Below are 26,103 nucleotides of genomic sequence, written 5' to 3' on the forward strand. Positions count from 1 at the left end.
TTCACTCTCTCTCTCCCTCCTCTTTGGGGGGGATGTCAGTTTAGTATGTTCTGACCAACCGAAATGATATGTGCCAACCAAAATTGCCAATGGGAGTGGAAATCTGGTGCCCTCCAGGTATTTGTATGAGGGGAAATGGGTGGAGTGGAGCTGAGACATCACGATTGTGTTCTGCCATGTGCAATGGAGCATAAAAAGTTCTTTTCGCATTTAAATCCCTCCTAAATAATTGTTTTGTCATTGCAGATGCAGTGCTTCCTGCATTTGGGGCTGTTCTTACAGGAGTTTGCTAAGTCAGCAGAGTGATCCCTTTGATCCCTGCTTCTCAGCCTGTGTGGCAGGAATGTCTTTTCATAATGCTCTTCAGCCAGGAGCCTTTGCTGGATTAGTGCTCCTGGATGCTTAAGAAAAGTGACCATCAGGTGTCCAAGGGCACATGGATGTTCAGTGAGCTGCAGGGTGATCATTAATATGAAAATATAAATATACCTATTCCAAACAGGATTTGGAATTGGGTTTATGCCCTAACCCTTTCATCACTGAAATACCTCAGAGTGATATACTTGTAGTCTATAGCATATAGAGTTTGTACTTCAGAGCTGGAACTGACTTTTCTGTGTGCTAAATAGTTTGCTGTTATCTCAAAATAAGAAATCTGATTTCTGTATTTGGTGCTTTCTATTATACAAATCTGAAGATCAAATGTAGTGCTTCTGGGTGCAGGTTTGGGCATGGGAACCCTCCCAAGGCAGTATATTTTTCTTTTGAAGTCATTTTGATAAATGGAAAATCATTTTTCCTTTGTCCTGGCTTAATTATATCATTGGATTTGTCAACTGAAATGTGTTAATTTTTGATTTATCCTCACTCAGGGGCACGAGGTGCTTTTGGGATAGAAAAGAGCGGAAGATCAAAGGTGTAAGTGAAGCATTTGTGTGGAAATGAGCTGATAGCCTGGTCTCAGTGACTCGGGGCAGTGAAAGCAGAGGATTAGTTCTTTGGCAGCTGTTTATGTACAGTACATAGCTCTGGACAGGTGAGGTTTCATAGGGAAGAGCTTTGTGTGTTTATGTTCTCAAGAGGAAAATGTAAACTCCTGGGACTGAGAATCCAGGTGTGGCACAGGGGCCTCCCTATGGGACACAGAACATTATTGGCACAGGAGGGTTTGAGAGAGAGGGAGATAATTTCAAATATATTTTTATCCATAAAATATCTTAGCTTGCCATAGTCCCTGGTGACATAATCATTCACAGAATGTGAAAAATATCAAGTAGGCTTCTTCATTTTATTTTTTCATGTTAATATGTTATGAAAAGCAAATTGACACTTCTTATGTATTTGAAAATCAGGTATTAATGAAGTGAAGCTGCTTTATGCTTGAGTGGGAGTTCACATTCAGAAAAGGCATGCTGAACTGATGCCTTAATGCATTTTAAAAACCTAATACTTCCATTTTTATCTGTGTTGGAAGCAATTACACATTCATACCAGGCTGATTTCATTTTTTTCCATCAAGGTTCTTAGTCACTATAGAAGTAAACCTAAAGTCTTCTATGATGTGACTTACAGATTTTTATTAATGCTCCCCCACAAAAACAACAACAACAGATTTGAGATTTTGGCATTTTTTAATCCATCTGGGGTTAAGAGTGAATTAGATCAGATTCTTTTTAACCCTTTTCATTTTGGCATCAGCTCCATGGGACTCAGAGGCATCTTCTCTGCTGGTGCCATTTACATCTTCTCTTCAACCTCTCTGACCTCAGAGGATACAACCTTGCCATCAACCACCTCCTCAACTATTGTCTTGATCTTCTTAAACTTACTCGATTCTGTTAAGGAAATTGAAAAGAGAAGTAATTTTATGTAATGTACACTGACAGAGTAATATTGCTGCTACATGAGGAAATATCAAAAAGCATCTTCAATCCACAGGTCCTTGAGGTAACTTTTGCAATGTGTGGGGTGTGGCTTCTCTTTTGGATACTGAATATGTTGTCTATAGACTGCATACTGGATTCAATAACTCTCTAGCACTCTTGATAATTTTGCTTCAGTTTAGCACAGACTTGTAGGCCTAAAACCTTGGAATAGACTTACACCAAATTGGAAATTTTTGCTATGAAACTTGATATGTTACTTGGAAGTCTCAGTCTCCCTGTGCAGCTAGCAGGGAGAAGCAGATGCTTCTGCAGTTCTGAGAACTCACAGAATCACAGAATGGGTAAGATGAGTCTGATTTTATACTGGGCACCTGAATTGTATGTATAAACCCAGTTTATCATTCCTCATAGGGTAACCAAACAGTTGATTGCTTTCTTGATGTGAGATTCTACTGGCTGATTATTTGCTCTGAATCTGCTGTTTTATATCAGGCTACTTCATTCCATAACATTTCAACAGGCCACCATCAAAACAGAAAGAAGTTGGTGGGACATACCTTTTTCTGTCTCCTCTACTGTTGTCTTCTCTTCTAAATACCTGTTCAAATTGTAAATTAGAAAATGTAAATATATGGCAACTCATGTATTGAACATCCTTGTGCATTTCCTATGTGTTTGATCAGGACACCTAATCCCCTTTCATCAAGACATTGAATCAGAAGGCAACTCAGTAGAACAAGTTCTCTCAGTTGAAGTGAAACTTGCTAAGCATAAGCTGTAGGCACAGTTAATCTGCAGACTGATCTCTGCAATGCCAGGTACACCCCATCTAGTTCCTGAGCCAGAACAGCTGAACAGGTAGAATCTGGGGGGAAGTTCCACTTCCTGCTTAACCCACACAGACAAGTTGTTAAAAAACTGCATTACAGGTGTTCCTGACATGTGAACATGTACCCACCTCCCCAGCTCACAATGATCATCTGTAGGCTGGAAGAGCCACCTCAAAATTCCACAGCAGCTTCAGTAGCCCAGCCTGAACAGCAGCCTGCTCTGATTGTGTGGCTGAGAACTGGACAATGGGCTTCCTCACCTCAGAGCAGTTGGAGAGAGGCAGATTTGACACAAAACCCAAACCAACACACAAAGCCACATGTGTGCTCACCCGGTTTCCTCTCCCTCCAGCAGCCTGCGGTACGTGGCAATCTCCATCTCCAAGCGAGTCTTGACATCCAGCAGGATGCTGTACTCATTGTTCTGAGCCTCCATGTCAACTCGGACCTGCCTCAGCTGAGCCTCCAGACTGGAAATTGCTCCCTGTATCTGGTCAAGCTGGTGACTGTACCGTGCTTCTGTTTCAGCCAGAGAGGCTTCCAGGGTCTGTTTCTGTAGTGCATGGCAAGAACAGTGACACATGATTCAGAGGATACATTTTTCTGTTAAAATAACCTTTTGATTGTAAAGCCCCTCATTGCTCTATTTATCTTTTAATCCTCTATTTATTACACCTCTGTGTAACTCTCTGCTATCCACAGTCCTTATTTTGCTTTTGTAATTTACCATGTTCAGCAGGGACTGTAATTCCAGCTCCAGGTTCTGGCAGATCTGTCTCCGTTCTGTGACCTCTTTCCTTTGGACTGCCAACTGCTCAACATTGAGGGCAACTTCCTGGTTCAGTTCTGCTGTCTGGAATGGAGAATGGAGAGACTGTGAACTGCAGCCCGGCATGACTGAGATTCTTGCTGGTGTTTAAGCTGTTGACTTTACCTGCTTTTCAAAATGTTCTTTGGCTTCTTGGCGGTTCTTTTCTGCCATTTCTTCATATTGCTTTCTCATGTTTTCCATGATAGCTGCGAGGTCAATGCCGGGAGCGGCATCCACCGCCACGTTCACAGAGCCGCTGGCCTCTTTGCGCAGCCTGGCACGTTCCTGCAGCAATGGGAACTGTGTTAGCACCAGCTGCAGCAATGGGAGCTGTGTTAGCACCAAGTGCAGCAATGGGAGCTGTGTTAGCACCAGCTGCAGCAAGGGGAGCTGTGTTAGCACCAGCTGCAGGGAGCTGTCACTCCTGGGCATGGGACACAAACTCAGCATCCACACACATAGTGCTAATCCTCAATAGTACCTTGGGGCAAGGCAACTTAATCACCTTGTAAATACTGTTTAGTGCACCTTATCTTAGAACAGTTCGCCTACATGGTAGCAATAAATGTTATATCATAGATAAATGTATCATAAAAATTATTTCCTCAGAACCGGATCTGTGGAATGAGGGAGAAATCATGGCTCCCATTTGTGTACTTTTGGGATGCCAATTCCTGAACCATAAATTTTCTTAGAGAAAACCTTTACTCCTTCATTCCTGGAATGAAGGAGTGTTCAGCCTTTGATCCCTGACAGCTTGCATGTCCCTTAGGGTCACACAGGGTTATGCTGCTTCCAGGAAGGATAGAAATGCTTCCTAGTGAGGTTGTTTGCCACTCAAAACCCCTCTCCATGGCAGTGATCTGCTGTTCTCACCTCTTCGTGGTTCTTCCTAAGGAAAACAAGTTCCTCAGTTATGTTCTCAATCTGGGCCTCCAGGTCAGCTTGGCTCAGGGTCAGGTCGTCACGGACATGGAGCAGTCCGGTGATGTCGCTCTCCACACTCTGCCTGAGCAGGTGTTCGTTCTCAAACCTGGACAATACAGTGCCTTGTGTCATCATTGGAATGCAACAGTTTGGAGTGAATGTTAGAATCAGTAACTACCACAGTCATTGTGAAATTTTCATTTAAGTTGGAAAATGTTCACTTCTTGGCAGTGATTCCAGTAAGTGGCAGCTTTCCTAAATAAGAGGAGCATGAAAGAGAATTGACATGAAATCATGGAACTTACTTCAGCCTAAAATCATCAGCAGCCAGCTTGGCATTGTCGATCTGCAGGACAAGTCTGGAATTTTCCATCTGGGCAGCAGAAATCTAAAAGGAATGGTGGACAAGCAATGAAACTTTGCACAGAAATTCACACTTGATCCTTCCCTGGGAAGGAATACTGTAAGTGGGCTTCATCCTCCTTCACTTCAGCTGTCTCTTGGTCAGCTGGCTTTAAGCTAAGTTCCATCTGAAGTGCATGAAAGGAATTAGGGATGTCTAAAAGACAAATTGTCCTGCCATAAAATAAGTTATCAAATAATTAGGATGAACTGTTCTCTGAAGGGATCTGCTTTTAAATGCTGGGAAGTAGAACTGATAAAAAATAAAAGGGTAAAGATTGAAGGAAGTTCTGGAAACATGATTTGACAAACCTGTCATTTGATTGTTGGAAATATTTCATTGTTTCCAGTGGAAATTTACTATTTTAAGTAGTGATCTTTAATTTTTTTCTGAGTGTTTGCCTTCTTTTCTAATAAACCATTTAGACTGTTGCTAAACTATATTTAAATATGTAGATTGCCACTAGTACTTTCTCTAATTAAAGCCACCTAAGGCAAACATCATAGAACTAGTTAGAGCCACAAATTTTTCAAGTATGAGATTACTCAACTGCAGGCATATATCTGGTATTACAAATGATTGAAAATCTGTCACTAGTAGCTGATAAAAAAGGAACTTTTTCTTCCCAGCTAGGCCAATTACAAATTGGAAAAGGACATTTTCTACAATATCTTATTCTCTATTTCACTGATAATTGCAATTCCTGTATTTAAGGAGGGCTCTATGATCTCTTACCTGATTTCGTAGTTCTTCAATTGTTTTGAAGTAGGAGCTGTAGTCCTGCCCTACACTTACGGTGTTCTTTTCATACCATTCCCTGATCTGCTTCTCAATCAGGGAGTTTGACTTCTCCAGCGAGCGCACCCTCTCCAGGTAGGCAGCCAAGCGATCGTTCAGGTTCTGCATGGTGGATTTCTCGTTGCCAGTGAGCAGCACATCGCTGCCAGTGATGCTGAGCTGGAGGCTCCCTCCCAGGCCTTGGCCAGAGCTGGTGCTGGTCGATATGCGGGTGCCATAGCCCCCAGCCCCTCCATAGACACTGGGTGCCTGGATCTTCTGGAAGGACATTTTCCTGGAGGTCAGCCCGCTGACACTGGGTGCAGAGGGCTGGATACGGCTGCTCGTACTCCACTGGGTGCTGCGGGCGGAGAATGCCATTTCTGCTCTTTGTCTTCTGGGCTGAAGCAGGTAAATCAGCACAGATAGAGACGCCAGTGAGGAGCTGAGTGTGCACTGTGCACCTTTATACAGGTCCAAGAGGAAGCACAGTGGCTGGAAACCCCACCTATGTTGACGCAGAGTGTCGCTGGTATGGGCACAAAGAGCACACAGGATATTGCCCCCCCCTCCCCATGATTTGAAGGGGTTCTCATCTGTTCGTCTGTGTTTGAGGAACACTCCCTGGGTAGTTTGCTTGCTTTGTTATTTTGTATAACAGATCAACAAAAAATGATCTGTTGAATCATTTATAACCATGTACCTGCAGCCAACCCTCTCTGTAGCCCTTTAGAACAAATGAGAAGGTTCTTAGCCCCCTCCCTGTGCTGCTCATGAATTTAAAATGAGAGTTGCCTATATGTGACAAGAGACTTAAAATATTTATATTTCTGTTGAGTAAGCAATAACTTGGGCCTCAGGACAGTCTAGAACAGTGTATAAATAATTAGAAAGGAGGCAGCTGTACTACCATGTGAATTCATTTCATAGTAAGCACAAACCAACATCTGCACTGCCAGTGAAGAGGCTGTTGCCATCAGCTTGGATTGAATATGCATTCATCTGGTATTAGAAAATCCTTGAAAGTGGAATTAGAGGTTTCAGTACATCTGAGATTGAGTGGGAAGGGTATTTCTTTGTCTTTAAGTAAGAAAGGAGGAATGAGAACATTGGAAACGTTCACAGCCCACTGTGTTTCACATGAGAGATGCTGAGGTCCATAGAGTGGCAGGAAGTGTTGAGTTCCAGCTTCCAGCAGAATGAGCCTCCAGCCCTCCAGTGTGGATGAAGTTGAAGCAAAACAAGTTTCCCTCCTGCCTCATCAGAGTTCACCAGCTAACAAGTGCCATACTGGGGGGTCTGTCCCCAACCCAGGGGGCTGTGGTCATTAACAGGAAACCAGCTGCCTTTCCATGGCATGAAGAGACTCAACCATCCCACTGCTGATCGTGTGGAGGAGGCTCCTGGGCTGACTGTGCTGTACACTTGATGCAGAAAGTGCATGGAGAATTTGTAAAGCAAGGGAAGAACCTGATTGCTGAGGGGTTGTTAGTGCTGCTGGAGAGTGGGTGGCAGGTGTGTGTTGGGACAGTGTGGAGGAGCAGCTCCTGGGGCATTGCACTGACACTGCTTCTGTGTGTTACTGATGTTGTCAGGTAGAACAATGAGCACACATGGCCTGTGTTAGTGACAGCAGCTGCTCTATGTACTGATCTCCCAGCTTGGGGCAAGGAAATTGGTGAGACATGGAGCTTTGGAGGCACCTTCAGCTTTCTGAGAGCACTCAACCCAGAATAGCTGGGTGCTAGGGAATACCCAATATATTGGGGAATCAGTACTGCCAAGTCTTTAAGTTACTGTGCTAGGGATTAATCTAACTGGTCTTGGCTCAAGGCAGAGAGTTAAACTCTTGTACTTGGCTGTTCTGGAAACACAGCTTCCAAACCAAAGCAATCAGTGTGCAGGGCAGGACTTTCTTTCCAAGAGGATGCTGTGGAGTGTCTTTGGACCTTGAACTTCTTTGGGTGTAACTTGTAATAAAAGAGCCTTTATGAGATGTAAAACCAAAGTACACTGGCCATGACATCTGGTGTGTCATTACAGAGACTCAGGGTGGGTTGTCTTTTGTCCATTGAAGTTATTCAGACTGAGTAAGAATTGCTCATTTTAGTAGAGCAGAGTCTACACCTTTAGACTGTAAGAGATCCTGCTGGTCTTACATTCCTTGGCTCTCTAGATCTCTGCAGGATTGTCTGGCAATCTAAGAGCAAACATTCTGCTTTGTCTTCTCAATATTAAAATTAGTTTCCATGTTACATGGGTGATATTTTTTTCTAAACATCATTTGGAGATTCTATTTTTTTTATTGAGTGAGCAAATGAAAAAAGAAGGTAAGCATGAGGCTTAGGTCAGACATTTGCCTTGTGTTATGGCTCTGCTGCTTTTGTTCAAGCTGAACCTCCAGCAATTATTCTCCTCTAGACTATTCAGCTGAAGCATCCCAAGATGTATGCAAGAGGAAGCAAGGAGCAGTGGCATCCTGCAAACCCAATGTGAAAAGATACAAGGCTGAATTTTCTTTGTGTTCTTTTTATTCTCATCCCTCATTTGTTTACTGACAATTTTTCTGGTCTTATAATTTCATATATGCTTCTATCCTCCCCCAAAAGCTAGAATATTTACAAGAATACTTGCTAGGATCAAGATAGATTCACATCAGAGGTGGGGCTTGCTCCTGGTTTTGGTTAGTACACTTTTTTCCATGTAATGTATCTTGGCTGGTTGTATCAATCACCACCCCTGGACTATGCCCAGTAATTATCTGCAAGAACATGGGCTGCCTCATTTTTATTTATTTATTTTCTTTATTGCTTGTAAGAGTAAGTTACCTAAATAGATGTTGGGCAGCCTAAAAATCCAGTACTGCAGTTTTGGTCAGCATTGAAGAAGTGCTGTAACATTTGCTGGTGCTTAGCTCAGCACAGCAGTTTCAGCTCCACACTCAGTTGTGGGAGCTGTGGAGGACAATCTGTGGGGTCACAGCTAGCACTTCCCTTCAGTGACATGCTTGCTCAGAGTGAATTGCCTATAGACACAATAAAACATTTATAGCCACGCTAATCATTTGTTTGATTTCATGAAGAAGTGTCACCTGTGTGACAGAAGTTTAATGTGCATTAGAGCACCATGGAGATAAGTTCTGCAGGGCTCTGATAATGTGGATGCCATTCCATCTGACTCACCTGTGCTAACCAGCCATGGGCAACCAGTCTGGAGAGTTCAAGGAAAAAAGACACACCCAGCTGTTGGGCTGAGTTTTTGCTGCCTTTAGGTGGAACAGATGTTTTTCTTTTGGCTGACATAGAGACTGAAATAAGGCAAAGTCTTCTAGTTCAGTCTGTAGAGATGATCCATTCTAGGAGTGAAATCCAACACCCTTTTGTTGGTCCCTGTGTTTGGGTTTAGTATCATAAGAATTTGATTCTGAAAGATCTACACTGCAGCCCTGAAAGGACATTGCTGTGCAAAGTGCATTCAAGAGAGATGCATTCCATTTTCAGTGTTCCAGCCTTATTCCAGTATTCACTATTTGTGGGTCTGACATATTCCCCTCCTTCTTTTCTTAATTACCTTTGCATCTCCTGGTAATGCCGAAGCCTGTGAAGCCTGCTCTCTCCAAAGAGCAAAGCAAGGTATTTTGTGCTTTGTGAATGGGATCAGAAGAGAGAAAGTTCTGGATGATGTCACCAACTCAGCTGGATTCACCTAAGCCCTGAGCATTTGCAGCTCAAGATCTTACACTGTCTGCCTCACGTATTTTTTTCCCCTCATTTCCCTCTCCTTTTTATCTTTTGTCCAATGAAAATATCTCAATCATCAAACCACTGCATCTTATTTCTTTCTGCTTGGAGCTTTGACCAGAGGGGTAGGTTAAAACATTACATATTTATGGTACTTAGAGAGGTGTTCCAGCTCCTGGAGTGCTGCGGGAGGCAGTGTGTGGGTTCCATCCCTCCCCAGCCACAGGTGGAAAATGAAAGTCAGGAGCTGCCTTTCCTGTCTCAGCTGCTCTCCTCGAACAGAATCAGATCTCAGTGCCAACGAAAACAGCTCCAGGCCACACAAACGAACCTTCTCTTTTTTCTTCCCCAAAAGTGCCATTAAGATCAGCTCTAACACGGGATTGCTGGCAGATCTCTCTCAGTTGGAAAAACCCCGTGCAACTGAAGTGTCAAGGGAATAAAAAACCAGTGAACTGGAGAGAATTTCAGCCTACTGACTCTCAGTTCCATAATGCTGGAGTCGTTCAGTACCCATGAAAAAATGTTGCATATTTCTGTGATTCAGGAGGCAAATACCATTTTCATGGCCTTGTGCAAATATAAGTGCACACTGCTTGTACACTGCAAAATATACGTACAAACACACTATATTGCACATCTGTGTAGACATTTTTGCTAACCTTAAAAAAATTCTTATGGTTCTGGAGATCTCACTTGTGTCACATCAGAAGAAAAACTCTTTTTTTTCCCCAGGGTAAAATTGCACTCATAATGTCAGGAGGTGCCTGGGCAGAGGCACAGCTGCAGCTTCTTGTTTGGGGACTGCTCTGGAATATCCTTTCAGTGCATCCCAGCGATCCCACGGCATCCCCACTCCCGGGGTTTGTACAACCAGGAGCAAGCTATGAGCTGCTTGGAATCCAAAATACCCTCCCAGCATCAAGATCTGTGTCAGGAACGCAGATACCAAAAACACAAAGGAAACAGGCCGAAAATCCGTCTCCATGCTCCCCTGGAGGAAGCCTGGCACTGTTAGTAACGTTCATCGCACAAATCCTGCAGCAGAAACTTCCAGGGAGTTGTTGCTCAGGCGCAGGAGCCCCGGAGGAGCGGCAGGAGCAGGGACAGGTACCGGGCTCAGTGCGGATCTGCCTGGTTGTCACTAGAGGCCACCACCGGCCTTCGGAACGGAGCTGCCTCCAGCCCTCCCCGTGCTGAGCGCCGCGGGAGAATCCGTGCGCAACTTGAACGAGAGAATAAAATTTACGGATTACATAAGGAAATTTCTCATATTATCCACTTTGCTGGCCCTATATCCACAGGAAATGTAGTTGCATCGCTCTTGTGACCAAACGTTTAGAGGAATATTTTTCTTCAGAGCCACCAGCCGTAATTATGGAGTTCAGTGCTGTGCATGGAGTGGGTTTGGAAGCAGTGGCAAGAATCACAGAATCACAGAAATTCTAGGTTGGAAGAGACCTTTAAGATCATCGAGTCCAACCCAAGCATGGACTATCTTTCTAAATTCTGATATGTGAGTCTTTGAGGACAGAGAGTGTTCATTATCCTTTTGAATTACACTCTTTTATATGACTGGTGCTTGAGTATCTCAATTTTTAAGCAGTGATAGGCTGTAGACATTAAAGAAAAGGTTTCTTTGGTTGTGTTTTTAAGGTTTTTGTTCTCTACAGTAACAGAGGATACATTCTCAGAATGTCTTGAAACTGTCTCTTGTGAGATTAACCTGGAAGCAGAGCCTGGGTGCTGGAATGGCTTTCAAAAATTACTCATTTTTTTCATTAATAGGGCATAGAAATGTGTTCTCTTTCCTGCACAGGTAACTTTATGATTACAATTTCTGTCTGCTTGCAGCAACATTACAGATTTCCTGCTTTGAAATTGCTCTGGCAAGAGTCACTCCCAGTTTTTTGTTTGATGCATTTGATCTTTTATTTTCTCATATGTTGTTTCAGAGGTGCAGCGCTGAGCCAAAGCTGGTACTTCTCTAAAGGCAGCACACCTTTAACTTCTGTTCTAAGGAAGAACTGTAGTTTGTAGCTACTTCAGCCTGTTTGTTTCTCCATTTCCCTGCCTGCTCCAGCTAATTATGCCTCTTAATTGAAACACATTTTTCCAAATTATATTCCTCATTTTTGTTGCTTTCTATAGAGCCTAATTACAGCCCGTCACATTGGCTCTTTTGGACTTGTCCTTAGGACATTGGAAAGCCAAAAAATTTACCCCCGAAGTCTATATAGTTATTGAAAGTGTCTTTACCACAGCTGGTGTTATGATTTTATGCCTTTAAGCTTCTGATGCATATTCAGACATTCAAAAAGCAAATTAACATGTCCAGAAGAAGCAGCCCTGCACCTGCCTCACCATTAGATCATGTCTCACTCTGGGAGCTCCTGCCATAGGGACATTCCAAACTGTCCCACATTGGCACTTCTGTTTCATGGAATATTTTTGCAGACAATTGGTTTGTGGCAGTCCTAGACCAAGGGCTCAAGTAGGTCATTTCCGTATAGTCACACAATTAAGGATATCATAAAAGCACAGCTTGAAAAGAATAAAAATTTTTACACAGAGAGAAATGGTGAGGAAATACCAGACATTAAAACTTAAGTTGGGATTTCACCAAGCCAATTGTTCAGGTAGAGTCAATAATTAACATGCTTTTGTGGTATAATGCAGGACATGGGGGGACAGGGGGTGCAGCCTCTCCAGCATTATTCTTTCCTTACTTCCCTGTTTATAGATTCGTCCTTTTTCTAAATGATTCATACACAGGAACAGGCATCTCCTAGCAAAACTTTAGAACCTTTATAGGTCAGGGTGTGGACATTGTGAAATGTTTTACCGGCTCTTCTACCTATTCTCTCTGCTTCAATAATCCATAGAACCCGGGGCTTTAGCAGTGCTACAAAGGCGAGATTTCTTTTCTTCTCTTTCTGAAATGACTTTGTTAATTTTGCATCCACGTTAACCAGGAAGGCAGAAAGCAAAACTTTTCATTGTACAGATGTGGCTGTTGATAAATAAGGCTGAACCCCAGCAGTGTGGGGCCAGCTCCCCAAAAGAATGTGTGATTAATAGCACAAACCATGACTGCATTACCTCATCGCACACTTCTTCCAGGGGATCAACACTTCACTTACCAAAGCTGCCTATTGTAATACACCTTAATAAGTTTTAACAATTCTACAAGTGAAATGAGCTGTGACTCATGCCCAGGCTGGAGTGCAGTCAAGGCTCTTGGAAATCATGCTGAGGATTATTCCGTGCAGGACTGCCTTAAATGGCAGGTGAAACTGCAAGGAGCCAGCTGTGAACGCTGATGGTTTCAGCCTCCTTTTATAGGCTGAGTTCCTGTATCTTGTTGGTTTGCAGAAGTATTGTTGCATCATTCACTTAGGCTGAGAAATGCTGTTCTCTCCTGCTCATGTTTCTTTGCTATCCTTTTCCATTTATGGGAAATAGAATTTATTCACTTGGAGGGTGTTGTTTTTAATAATACTTTATATTTTTTCAAATTGCACTTTGTGCCTGGGTCCGTCACTTTCTTGGTGTAGAAATGGCACTTCTTTGTGTATGGAATACTGAAGGAGAACAAATGTGAGCTGGCAGAGTTTAATCAGTTTCAATACAACGAATTAACAAAGTCATTTTTCAAGCCATACATCATCACAGCCCTGAATATTTCCTTCCCTTCAAGCCACTGCTCTGAAATCAGAAGCAGCACTACCTGTGCTCCTAAAGTCTCCCAAATACTACAAAGCTGCCAGAGCTGCCAGCACAGGGTTCTGTGCAGGACTCATTTCAGTCAGGCTGTTGGCACAGGTACATTGAAGAACATCATCAGAGTTTGTGCAGGGTCCTGACCAGCCATAAACACTGGGAATGAATGAAGGGCATTATCTCTTCCAAGCCATCAGACACTGACAGGATTGCTGTGAGTGGGGAATGGCTCTTCAGGAAGTTGTATTATCTAATAGCTGGGCTAAGTAGAAGCTGTGAAGTGATGGATTCTAATTTAGTGGCTCTCAGTGACTTTCTTTGCAGCCTTGAGCGAGCTGTGTCATCTCTTTTTCCAATTTCTCAGGCAATAAAATGGGAATGATAATACTGCCCCCATTCATTATCTCCCTGACTTCATCTCTCAGCGTGGTGTGAGAATGTGATGTTAACAGTGCATGCAAGTGGTAAATATTAGCATCATTATTTGTTATTTAGGATGCAGACCCACCCTAAATACATTTAGGAATGCATAGCTTATCTACCAGAGCACAAATTCAGAGGTAATGAGTAACAACCAGATACAGGGCACACGTCTGGTGACACAGTGTCACAAGGTGTTCAACAGAAAGGAGATCTGCAGTTCTACAGAGCATTCTGAAGCTGTGAAAGATTCTCCAGAAATCAGCAATTTTTTCCAGAAACAGACAGAATGTGGTGTAATGCCTATTTGTATGTTTAAAGACTAATTGATTTACTCAACACTTAGTAAAGGACATTTGAATGGCTGTGTTGGAGCCATCAGTACATGGTGGTGTCAATAATGGAGTGAGTTGTGAGGATGGTGCTGTGAGCTGTTATAGTCTGACCTGTACAGAGTGCAGCAGCACAGGTGTAAGAGAAGGTTAAAATCATCAGAGTGGTGTGGGAATTCTGCTGCCTCTCAGCAGTGGAGAACAGGAATTCTGCTGTCTCTTAGCAGGAATTCTGCTGCCTCTTCTCCAACACCCCTTGGACCACGGCTGAGTGTGACACAGGGCACAGGGAGCACATCTCACCTCTGCATGAGGGGACACCAGGGCAGAGTGAAGCCAGAGCATTGCTCAGGAATGTGAAGTAAAGACAGGCGTGTTCCATAAGGCACTTCAATTATTTGCTTTTCCTTCTTCTTTCTTTCTTTTTTGTAGTTCAGCACAATAACCCAGCACAAAGCACATACTTTCCTTTGATGTAGAAATAAGGGGCTACTTAGAAGTTTTTATAATTATTTGTGTCACGGCGATATGGCCCTGCTATGTAAATCTGATAAATGAACATATCTGTAAATAACACAGAAAATTGTTGAAGAAGACCTGGGCACATTTTGTCCAGATGCTGCAAACACCAGGTCTGGCTTGTTAGATCTGGTAAACCATAAGGAAGGACACTCTTAATTAGCCAGGAGTTACTAATCCTGTATTACAAGTTTTACCCAGTTTAAAGAAACCATTAGGTAATCCATCCAATGCTTTGGGGATCTCTTTGTGCAACAAGGGTGGAGAGTTGGGGTGCGGGGGGCAAAGGGGGATCAGGATCTGGTTGGAACATGCCAGTAATAGAACACTGTTCCACAGAAGTGGACTTTGTTCAGTTTAATGTGCTTTTCCTTTGAGATTTCCCCTTTCCTTTGTGAGCTCTGTTTCAAAGGAAGGCAGGTATCAGGAGCCCTTTTGTGAGAGTCCATGACGGGACATGATGACAATGTCACTGATGAATGCGAGACTGCCCTGGACACGCAGGCTTTGGAATGCAAATCCCTCACACACTCATTATGTTCCATTTGGTCTCTCTTCCTTCTGCCTTACACTCTTCCTCATCTAAACATCCTAATGGTATTTCTCTTTTCCTTGCCCAGATTTTATCTTTGCCTAGCTCCATTGCTGTCAGGGTCTGCTGCTGACTCGGGCATTGGGCTGAGCTGAGACAGGGAGGAAGCCTGAGTTTGGCTGAGGCCAACAGCTCTCCCTGATGTTAACATGCACTGTAAACATCAGTCTGGCCTGACTGCAGAACCAGTGAACATTAATTTGAGACCAAATAACTGAAATGGGTTTTTGAATTACCTGGGTCATCAAGAAAGAATGAGTGTCTGGAAAAGTACTTACAGGCTCTGAGGGAAAGTGTGTAAAGACAGTGCTAGAAAATTTCTCTCAAACTGAAGAATAAAGAAATGTTTCTGGGGGACTATTTCTAGTGAAGTGACTTTGTAACACTCCTACTCATAATGCTGTTTCAAATGGTGACATTGATAAGTTGTGTATAGGGGAGCTGAATAGTTTTGCTCATGTAAATGTCACCTGTAACTCGTGTTTCCTCTTTTCTTTTTTGTGTTCTTCCTGTATTGTCCCTCCCGAAACAGTGAGGCTTTGGCTGTCCTGAGCCATGGCAGTGACACTGCCACAGTGGACTGGACATATGCAAGGGAAAGCAAAATCAGATATTCCAAGGTTCAGAACAAATAATGCATAAAAATTTATTTGCTGCAGTGAGGTATATGATGAGAGGCATAAGACCAGGAAAAAAGTTGAGAGATTATTCCCCTTAAATTATAGCTAATTTGCAGAGCGATAACTGAATCCCAGATGGATATTCCTGCCCTGGGGAGATGTGCACAATACATCTGCCACTAGCTCAGCCAGTCACTTTAATTCAACAGCTTTTTTCCAGCATTTTGGTGACTAAAAGCCCCTTAAACTACCAAAGTCAGCTTGACCCAGCTCTGTGTGGCACTTTGCAGTGTTGGGCTGCAGATCGTTTGAGAAGCGCGTTCACTACAGGATCCCTGTTTGACCCAGGGGAACCAGCCCACAGCACAGTGTTCCAGAGGGGCTGTGGGAGCTGGGGAAGCTGCTGGTGGGCAGAGCTTTCCTTCAGGCTTGTGGGGGCAGCTCGTTGATGGTGGAGGACACCACCTCCCCGTTCACGCTGTCGTGGACAATCGCTTTGAGCTTTCGGTTGCTCAGCTCAGAGTGTTCTGAAAGAAAGCAAAGTTTAATTAGCCAAGCAGCAATGCTGAGACAAGGTGATGCAGGGAAAGCCTTATTTACAGTCATTTGCCTGCTGCCTCCTCAACAAAGTTTTCTCTATGTATTTTCCTTAAAGTCAGTATTTGTTACTGCTCTGTGTGAAATGTGCTGCCAGAAAGTCACCCTGGGTCTGGTCCAGGTCAGGGCAAATGAATAACACAGGGAGAGCCCAGCCAATGCAAATCCAGCAGATTATCCTGGATGTCTGCAGGTCATGCCCATGCCAGAATACAAGTTTCCAGACATGCAGATTTTTGGTTTGCTCTCAAGCCCTAACGCTGTTTTAGTCACTCAGTGGAGTCTCCTTGCCATATCCCAGGAAAGCTTTAGTCTGGAGCCTGAGCTGTGGCCACTGACAGGGCTGGGGCTCACAGCAGTGAGCCCTTCACAGCAGCCAGGAACTGCTGAAATGCTTCTCAAAGGCCTGCTGTGCACACCTTCCACACTTCACTCAGGTGAGGTTAAAATTGCCCTGAGTAAAATTTGATTGGAAATGACAGTAATTAAGAGTCACTACAGAGAACAAAGTAAGGAACTTTTACCTTTAGTTTCCGATTTTCTTGCTGTCCTGTGAAGATAATGAAATAGAAAATAATGTTAATTATTCAATTTTAAAATGTTATTTGTCCCCTTCTCACTGTTTCTAAGGAGACCTCATCCCGCTATAAGATAAAACTTTTAGAAAAGAAGGAAAAAGAATGATGCTTTTATACCATGTGAGCTTTCCCTTTGGTAGATGCTCTCACTGGAAACATCCCTGGGCACATTCACTACTGCTCCCAGGGACAAGTGCATTGGTTCTTGTGTATTTGGAGTTGCTCAGTTTGGTTTCTGACAAATACCCTCACACTTGGGGCCCCTGTGTCCTGCCTGCCTGAGAGTTGCAGTTCTAACTGCAACAGCAACTAAGAGCTGCTGCTCTTCCTTTTTTGACTTCATACAAATCAGATGAGAGAATAAAAATGAGGCCAGCATTCTGCTATGCTGAGATGGCCATGCTGTGGGAGTGGAGAATTTTATTCTTTTTTTAATAAAAAGTTATATTAATTTAGGTAATCCAAATTACATGGGTACCAGTGTCTGTACTCTAAGTAGCTCCGGCTTTTTATTATGATCCGTCACATTAAAATACCAACCCTTGATGTAGTATGGGACTCACAAGCTTTGATTAAGCATAAACAAACAAACAAATAAATAATCCAAATATGAGGACTCTTCATCTGTTCCAGTCAGGGCAGCTCTGCCTTACCCGTCAGCATTCCCTTCCAGCAGCAGGCGGTATGTGGAAATTTCCTTTTCCAAGCGTGTTTTGATCCCAAGAAGAACTTTATATTGGTTATTTTGCTGCTTCATGTCGTGACGAACCTGGCTCAGCTCCTCCTCACACCTGGAGATGATCTGCTGCATGTTTTGAAGTGCAGCAGCGTAATAATTCCGAGTGTCAGCCAAGGTGTCTTCCAGCATGTGCTTCTGATGGGGCAGATAATACCAAGACCATGATTATTATTTATGTGGTAGATACAACACAGAAATACCAGCAAATTTGGTCTCTAGCTAGAAGATTGCAAAATTAAAGCTGTGGTAATTTAAACACTTATGCATTTGCATAACTATTCTTGTGAAGGCAGCAGAACCACAAAGCTGTGCCGTGTGTGCATGAAAGGCAAAACTGAGTCATTTATCCCTGCCATATCCGTTCTGCTCAAAGCTCTGCTCCTGACACTGCTGTCTGTCCTGTCTGTTCTGCATGAGCTCTCCAGAATTGCTCCAAAGTCTCCAGGTCTTTGGGATGTCAGCTTTAACCTGTGTAAAGCCATGTAATATTTGTGAAAGCTCCCCACTAATATTTTTCACACTTTGTGTAATTCATGCCTGATAACAGGGCTTGTAAATGTGAACTTTGCATTCTTTGTGTTACTCTTTCTAGACCTGGAGTCAGCTATCTCTTCTTCTCCTCATATTTTGTTGTAAGGAGACATACATTTTTCACTTCCTGATCATGGTTGCTGAATCTATTTTGCATATTTTGGCAAAGTCGAGCATGATCTGAATTCCACTTTCCCTCATACTTTAACAACTGCAACAAAGTTATGCTAGGCTGTGGATTTAAATGGAGAATTGGTCCATGACAACTTCTGAGAATCCATGGAGTGAGTGAGCAACCCAAGATGTCTGCAGCAGATACCTTACTAATCTGTGCCTGCAGCTCGATGTCCAGGGATTGCAGAGTTCTCCTCAGCTCCTTGATCTCGTTCTCGTTGCGCTGGATCTGCTCGGGATTAGGGGTTGCTGCCAGGGACATTGCTGCACTCTGTGGAGCAGAAGCAAGAGAAAAACTCAGACTCTGCTCAGGCAGGTGCAGCCACGGGGGGCTTGGAAACGAGCAGGGACTAGCTCTTACCTGTTCTTTGTACCAGTTGTCCAGGCTTTGACGATTCTTTTCAATTATGGCCTCATAATCTTCTCTTATTTCTGCCAGAATCTTGCCTAAGTCTGCAGGAGGGGCCGCGTTTACTTTCACATTGACTTTGAAGTCTTGTGAGGAGCGATTGGCTTCCATGTCCTGTTCATGTGTCAGAGAGAACAAGCAAACTTGTTTATAGAAGTAGAAAGTTTTCAGAGATCACAGAGTCCCAGAGAGGTTTTGGGGTAATTGTTATATATACATTAAGTTAACATTATTTGAAAAATTTATATATTGATAATACTGTGATGTGAATTAAACCAATGACATAGTTGCTTCTGAGGCAGAACTTAATAAAAAACATGCAAGAAGATATTTTCAAAGAATGTTTCTTGAAGAAATGGACTCAATGAAGAAGCACTGGCATTTTTTTATTTATTTATCCATTAGAAACCTAAAACCTTGATGAAAATCTAACAGTAATTTCATCTTTCTTACCCTTTATGTTAATATTTATGGAACTATAACTAAGTTTACAGGAGAGTAATGTAAAAGTTCTATGTAATTGTTAAAGGAATAATTGGATTAAAGCATATAATTACTGTGTAAACAACATAATTATAGGACCAGTTGGGCAGGTAGGGTAACATTCCTTTCGGTGTAGCACAACCTTCTGTGCCTGGTACCATTTTCAAAGCACCCAGGCAAAGAAGCCTTTTGGGGTATGACATCATGGAATGCAGATCAGCTGGACACAGGGATGGCTCTGCTGGTCCCCTGTGTCCAAGAACTCTGCTGGGCTGGAGAGGGGTCAGCCAAAGGCAGCTGCACCCACCACTGTGCACCCTGTGTTTAATTCTCTGCTTTAAAAACCCACAGACACTGAGCAGGATGTTTGGTCCGGTGTTGGATAATAACTGCAAACAACACCAGATCAAGCGAAACCAGCGTGTTTCAAGCAGTGGAATTATAAATGTGGGAATAACAGAGAGCACTGAGTATAGCTTTGGAGAATTCCGAGTAGTGTGGCTTTTAAAAATTATCTAATTACTGTGTTTAGGATTATGCAAGAATGAGTAATTTTGCCTGACTTCACCAACCATTCTTTTTAATTTTGATCCTTCAAGAATTTGAGATCTGTTTTGCTCAGGTTAGCCTGTTCTGGGTGACTCTGCTTGAATTAAGGGGGGTGGATAAAGGGCCCTAAAGAGATCCCTTCCAACCCTCAACGCCTCCATGCTTCTGTGAGTATGGGAAATGATATATTCAGAGCTGAGGAAAAAGTCTGTGATGACTAAAACCCGGCAGCACTCTGTGTATTTATATCTAAGTCTTTCTGAGAACATTTCTGTCCAATATGTCAGTTATTATTAGCTGTGTATGACAGATGGGTGGGAGAGACTCCAGCAATCTGTTCTCTCTGAAACCCCAGTGTAATTGGTAAAGCAGACACAGGCTTTTTGCTTCACCTGACTCTGATTGGTGCCTCAGAAACAGGATTAGGTCCTGAATCATCAATCCCACTTACAGATTGTGGGTCTTACTCAGTTAATTACACGGTAGTAAAGATTTGTGCAATAGGATTTTACCAAGTGGAACTTTTTCTACCTCCTCATGGTCTTTCCTCCTGAGGATGTGCTCTTCTCTCAAGCCTTCAATTTCCATTTCCAGATCTGTGGTAATAATGGTCATGCCGTCGAGCTCCTTCCGCAGGTTCTCCACATCCAGCTGCACTCCCTGCCTGCGACACTTCTCGGCTTCGTATCTTTGTGAGGAAAGAGAAGACACAATCTGCATGTTGAGAACTGCCCGACTCTTGTATAAGGAGAAATAGACTTGCTCAGTCTATGTAGGGAACCAGAGAAACCTATTCTGTTTCTAACATCTGTTATTTAAATATTTTTGGATAATCTTAACAATGAGTTTTATTAGTTTGCTATTTCACTTTCCTCTCTCTTGTAACTTCTCCTCTATAGTAGGAAATAAAATTTCGTTTTTGCACCTCCCTTTTTGCATGTTAACATTCACCCATTTGTGGAAGCTTTGAGAATACAATTCTCTGAAAACACTATCAGCAAGCAGTGATTGCTTTAGTTTTTCCAAAATGGTAACCTCTGAGTCCTTGAGAAAAACAAGAAAAAGGTGATGGAAGCCAGTTACTAACATTCCTCTCTAACCTCTTGCAGTGTCTGTAGTGAGCCAAAGGAAGGGAGATGCTGCTGTGTCTTCCCTTGGGCATGGGAAGCAATTTCACACCTCAGCATCTCTCCCTTTACTCTGTGTTTTGTGGGCTCTATTGGTGCTTCTCCATTCACCCAGTGAACTCAGTCTGAGTTCCATCCCTCAAAGCCGTTCCACTGGTTCCTTTTGTGACACCACTGACTGATAATAAAAGGCTGGCAGTGCTCAGGGTATCCGAGTTTGTCACAATATTACCAAAAGCTGAGATATTTTTATAGCTGATCACCAACTGCTAGAAATAAGAAAAATCTTCCTGATTCCTAAGAAGTCTTACTTACAGAAGTGTCAAATCCTTTCCTTTGGAAAGACCTGCCTGAAAGTGTTCTGTACAAAATTGTTGTCTTTTCAGTTGATCTGAGAACTCTCTGTCAATGTACAGAAAATCAGACTGTGCTGGGAGCCAGTGAGGCACCAGCTCAGTTACCGTGCTCAATTCATGGGACTCCAAAGCAGAAGCCACACGAGGACAGGTGTTCCCTGCAGAGCTGGACAGAAGAGGTGATAAGTCCAGGAAATAGATTTGGGCTGGACTGGGAAGTGCAGTGCTTAGAGGGGATAATTTGTAATCCCAGATGACAGTTTTAAGTGCCTTTTGTGACAAGTATCAAGTGCCTGCTGTCAAACCTGCTCATCAGGACCTGCACTAAGTATCATAAACAGGGTGACTCAAGGTTCTTCAGCAATCATTTGTGGGTTTTACATGCTTTTGGGTTTTTTTCCCCCTGTTCTACGTTGTTTCTATTCATCCAGTTTCAGCAGAAAGCCTCAGTAAAATCTCTTCCCTATTGGATTAGCAAGAAAAATAAATGTTTAGTTTAATCCTCTTTCAAATCTAATGAGGAAATGAAAGAAGAGCTTACTTGAGCCTGAAGTCTTCAGTTGCCATGTTAGCGTTATCAATTTGTAAAAGGATGCTGGCATTGGTGATCTTGCTATCCTCAATCTGGAAAACAGAGAATCCAACAGGAGAGTTGTTGTTGCCATGGGATGACAGTAAATAATCTGTGCTGGTTTAGCCTCTTTGCTGCTCAAAGGAAGCATCTAAATAGTGGAATTCCCATGCTAAGGAGACCACAGGAATAAAAGCATTTCAGTTTCCTTATTCACCTGGGTGTTTTGCTATTTTGCTCTGTAATCTTACTTTACTCTTTTTCTTACTTTTTTTTGAGGGAATGAACCAGGAGGCATCATCTTATTCCTGCCAGGTAGAGGATATGAATTTCACACAAACTTCATGGTGTATTACAGAGTAACACTCACTGCCTTCCTCTGGTTTTGAGACCGGATTCTGCTCCTGTTCAGCATTGCTGACAAAGCTGCCTTGGGCATCTTTAGGGCAAATTTCAGTAAGAACCATTAAGCTGTGTCTGACTACAATCAAAATACTGGAGTTAATGTTATGCTTGTGCATGAACACCCTGCTGAGCTGGTGGTGGTGGCAGCCACTCACTGACAGGACCCTCAGCTCACCACAGGCTTCAGCCTGGAGTTGCATGCACAGCACCACTGGCATCTGGTTGGTGTGATCCATTCAGTTATGCACCTCTGAATCGACCAGCAGCATGCAGTGATTGATTCAGGTGTCTGATTTTGCTTTGGGATTTGAAAATTGCCCTAAAAGGTGCAGGATGAGGCATGATCTTATTTCTTTAGTGCACTCAGCACTCACTGGAAAGGCTCATGTGTCTCTGATAACATGGAATAGCTTTTAACTATAGACCTGAGCATGAAAAGTTCAGCATTCCGTGCCAAATCTTTGAGAGAACTCCAGCAGGAACTCACACATAACTATCAGGAAATCATAAATGCAGGGCATTGTGTACTTTTCTAACACAGAGGAAAGAGAATTGTGGTTGCCATCCCACCAGCTACCTTCCCTCAGCATCCACAGCGCAAACCAAGGGGCACTGTGGCTGTACAGAAGTCATTTACAGACCTGTCAACACCTTGGAGTAAATTTCCCACACCTCAATGAATCACAAAGAAACAAGGAAATGATAAAATTCTCCTTAAGTGTCAAAGGTTCACCTCAGTCGTGAAGAAGAAGGTGCTGTGGAATGTTTAACTAATCTGCTCACAGACTGTGCATTGCTGCGCAATTATCCGCACCTCGCGTACTGCCCTGGGACACCACCAAGGCCAGCTCAAGAACTTTAACAATGCCCTGAATGCCTGGCTGCCTGGAATTTGGTGACAAAGAAGAGGTAATTCTTGAATCCAGCCTTGAAAACAATGTGAGTTCCTCAGCTTTGTGCTGTGTACAGAATTGCTGTGGGACTCTGTGCAATCTGGGCACTGGTCAGTGCTTTGCCCACTGCTGTGTGGCCCCAGAGGCTCTGCAGCCAGCAGGAGATCTCACATGTGCCAGTTGTCTCTCAATAATCACATGGAATTCCTTACTGCATCCATCAGGAACATTTGCAGACTCTAGTACCAGTCTGCAAACTGTCAGCTTCATTAAGAACTCTCACATTATTATTGTATAGGAAATATACTCCAATTCCTTCTCAAAACAGAGATTTCCCAAGAAGGCTTCCTGCACTGACTTTACCTCTCATGTCTCCTGTCCTTTCTTCCATCTCCTGGAATGCTCTGTGGATCACTTTGCTTATTTAGCAGCACAAGGTGTTTGAATGAGACAGTTACCTGCAGAACAGGTGCTATTTCATTGTGTATCTGGGTTAGGATGGAGTTGGGCTGGAGCAAGGCTTTTCCCAAAACTAGTTGCTCCATCAGGCATTAATCCTGAATTCAGGTATCCAGGAGAGTGTGGTTAAAAATGTAGAAGCCAAATGATTATATGCCTCCAAGTTCAGACAGGCAGCATATCATAGACATGCTGGATTATTGGATATAGGACCCTAAATTTAGCCTAAATTTTATTTTAGGTGCTAAATTAGTTTCACCCTTTAAATTAACATTTAATTAATTTAATTATGGCTAATAATTAGGTGCTATATTTTCACTCTTTTTACTGGCAGACATGCTGCTAATTGCAATATTTTATAGAGAAAGTAAAAATTCTGGGTTCAATCACTGAATTGACACCTGTAAATGATCCTTTCCTGGCCTTTCATTTCACATCCAGGACAGCCACAGGCCTCCAGGTGTCTGTGGCCAGGGACAGCTGTTTAAGGGGTGACTGTTAAAAATAAATGGTTTGGGTACAACCTACTCAAAAGTGAGGGCTTCACCTCAATCAACATCATGGTTTTATGCTTAATGTCTTCCTAAATCTTTCTGAGTTACTAATTCCAAATCAACCTGAACGCATGTTCTGGATGAACAAGTTTTTATTTCTCTTTCTGTAAAAAAGGAAAGTGCCCAAGTGCCAGCTCTGGGGATGGTGACCTTTCTTTGTCCTTAAAACAGAAATGGGTGATGACAGTTCTGGCTCTCCATACACAAGCTGTGGTCCGAGCACCTCACCTACTGCCTGGAGGCAACACTTTTAGCTGTGAGCATGAAGTTTGATTAAGTCCTTGGCCCCAGTCAGCAAAGATGTGAATTAATACAATTTCCAAGCCTTTTTAAAAAGAATTTCTCAGGATCTTGAGAATGCCAAGTAATTATGTTATAAAAAGTGGAGGGCAAACGACAACATTGCTTTTGGAAGAGCTTTGCGTTTTGCCCCATATGGGTATGTAAAGTTAATTACACTGATTAGTCACACAGATGGTTACAGTGCTAAGGATGTTCATTATGAATACAGATTAATATTATGCTTAAATTTGAAGACACGTGAGTTTGGGAGATTGAAAGAGTTACTGTTGAACATTAATATTAACTACTGGCAGGAACCAGAAATTCTCCTTTTAATTATAGTGAAAACATCCACAAGGAATTTGTCACTGCTATTTTCTTAATTACAATGAAGTATTTTTCCATCTGATTACATAAGCTCATTGGTCCCAAAACTCCTGTAGTTTCATTGTCTGCTACCGCAGGAATCAAAGAGCTGGAATGCCCCAGTCTGTCTGGAGACAGCGGCAGGAGAGGGGCAGGCTCTGCACTCCTCCTGCTTTGTAATTTGCTCAAGACTTATGCAGTCAAAAAGACCAAGTTCTGCCAGCAGCAGTTACTCAAACCCCAGTTTCAGTACAGAAAGGAGCACTTGGCAGCACAGCCAGTCTCTGCAGAATCCCCCTCGCCCCCTTCCAGCCTTCCTTGTGCCCATTCTCCTCCTTGTGAACATGAAGAATATCCTGGAACTGCCTTTCTAAGGATTTCTAGCATTTCAAAGGTTTTATTTAACTTTGTTAAAGGAAAGCCATCAGCATAAAGTAGAACCCCAATTCCTTAGAAGAGCACAGAATGACACAGTCCCAGCTCTGACTTACCTGTCTTTGCATGTCAGTGACGTTTTGCTCGTACTGGTTGAAGTCATGCCTCTTTCCATGAGACTTTGTCCTGTGCCACTCTAGGATGCAGCTCTCCAGCTGAGCGTTGGCTGCTTCTAAGGCACGGACCTTGTCCAGGTAGGCAGCCAAGCGCTCATTCAGGTTCTGCATAGTCTGTTTCTCATTCCCACCCAGGAAGATGCTTTCCCCATAGTGCTCGCCGAAGCCTCCCCAGGATGCCCCTCCTGCAGCCAGCCAGAAGGGTCTGGCAGAGGAGAAGGAAGGATGTGTGCTGCTGGCACCGCCATCTGCACTTGATGCTCTGTAAGAAGTTCCTTGCTGGGCCAAACCACACCCTGTACTACCCCTCAGGGACCCAGAAAAAAACTGGAAAGGGCCTTGGCTGGTGCTCATGCTTAGCTCTGTGTGAATCGAACCCCAGGTTTGGCTGCCTAGCACTGAGCAGCCTCTTCGCCTTCCCTGAGCAGCTTTATGCCTTTTCCTGTGGGAGTTTCCCTTCGATGAATGACTACAGCAACAAGATTGTGTCATCACGAAACGTGCTTCCTCTTGGTCAATTCTGAAGCATTTATGAGCCTGCACGCTGTTGTTGTTTGGAATCAGCTGCATACCGGGTTGCTTTCCTTTCGCTTGTTTGGGTTTTTTTTTCTTTTTCTTTTCATATGATAATAGTGAGGTGTGGCCAAAATCCGTAGGTGTGGAACAGGATCAGTTCTGCCTCAGACTTCTCTCTAACCCTGTAGTTAGTATGTTATGTTTTCCTGCTCATGAAGAGAATAAATGGGAAGCTGGGATGGGGCTGTGCAGATACTTTCTGTGGTAATTCTCAGGCTGTAGAATTAGCAGCCCTTGGATCCTCAAACCTGTGGATTCTCAAGTGCAGCGTGTCCTATCAGCTGTCGAACAGCTTAGTGACCAAACAGCTTCAACCTGTGGGA

General features: G+C 43.2%; 2 protein-coding genes across 2 annotated transcripts; both read right to left on the bottom strand.

Moving 5' to 3' along the window:
* Positions 1-1,595: 1,595 nt before the first annotated feature.
* LOC102070262 (keratin, type I cytoskeletal 20) lies at positions 1,596-6,097 on the bottom strand. The gene is made up of 8 exons (XM_005494388.3): positions 5,593-6,097; positions 4,760-4,842; positions 4,404-4,560; positions 3,651-3,812; positions 3,444-3,569; positions 3,049-3,269; positions 2,444-2,484; positions 1,596-1,835 (listed from the first exon to the last, which is right to left on the bottom strand). Exons 1-8 carry the CDS (start codon positions 6,013-6,015, stop codon positions 1,738-1,740), a joined length of 1,311 nt encoding a protein of 436 aa, XP_005494445.2. The 5' UTR covers positions 6,016-6,097; the 3' UTR covers positions 1,596-1,737.
* A 9,492-nt stretch (positions 6,098-15,589) lies between these two features.
* LOC106629176 (keratin, type I cytoskeletal 23) lies at positions 15,590-25,675 on the bottom strand. Its single transcript, XM_014272275.3, has 8 exons — positions 25,145-25,675; positions 21,665-21,747; positions 20,172-20,328; positions 18,561-18,722; positions 18,345-18,470; positions 17,409-17,629; positions 16,702-16,727; positions 15,590-16,107 (listed from the first exon to the last, which is right to left on the bottom strand). Exons 1-8 carry the CDS (start codon positions 25,556-25,558, stop codon positions 16,004-16,006), a joined length of 1,293 nt encoding a protein of 430 aa, XP_014127750.2. The 5' UTR covers positions 25,559-25,675; the 3' UTR covers positions 15,590-16,003.
* Between the last annotated feature and the right edge of the window lie 428 nt (positions 25,676-26,103).

The sequence above is a fragment of the Zonotrichia albicollis genome, chromosome 23 (assembly GCF_047830755.1).
Source record: "Zonotrichia albicollis isolate bZonAlb1 chromosome 23, bZonAlb1.hap1, whole genome shotgun sequence".
In the NCBI taxonomy this organism is placed as follows: Eukaryota; Metazoa; Chordata; class Aves; order Passeriformes; family Passerellidae; genus Zonotrichia; species Zonotrichia albicollis.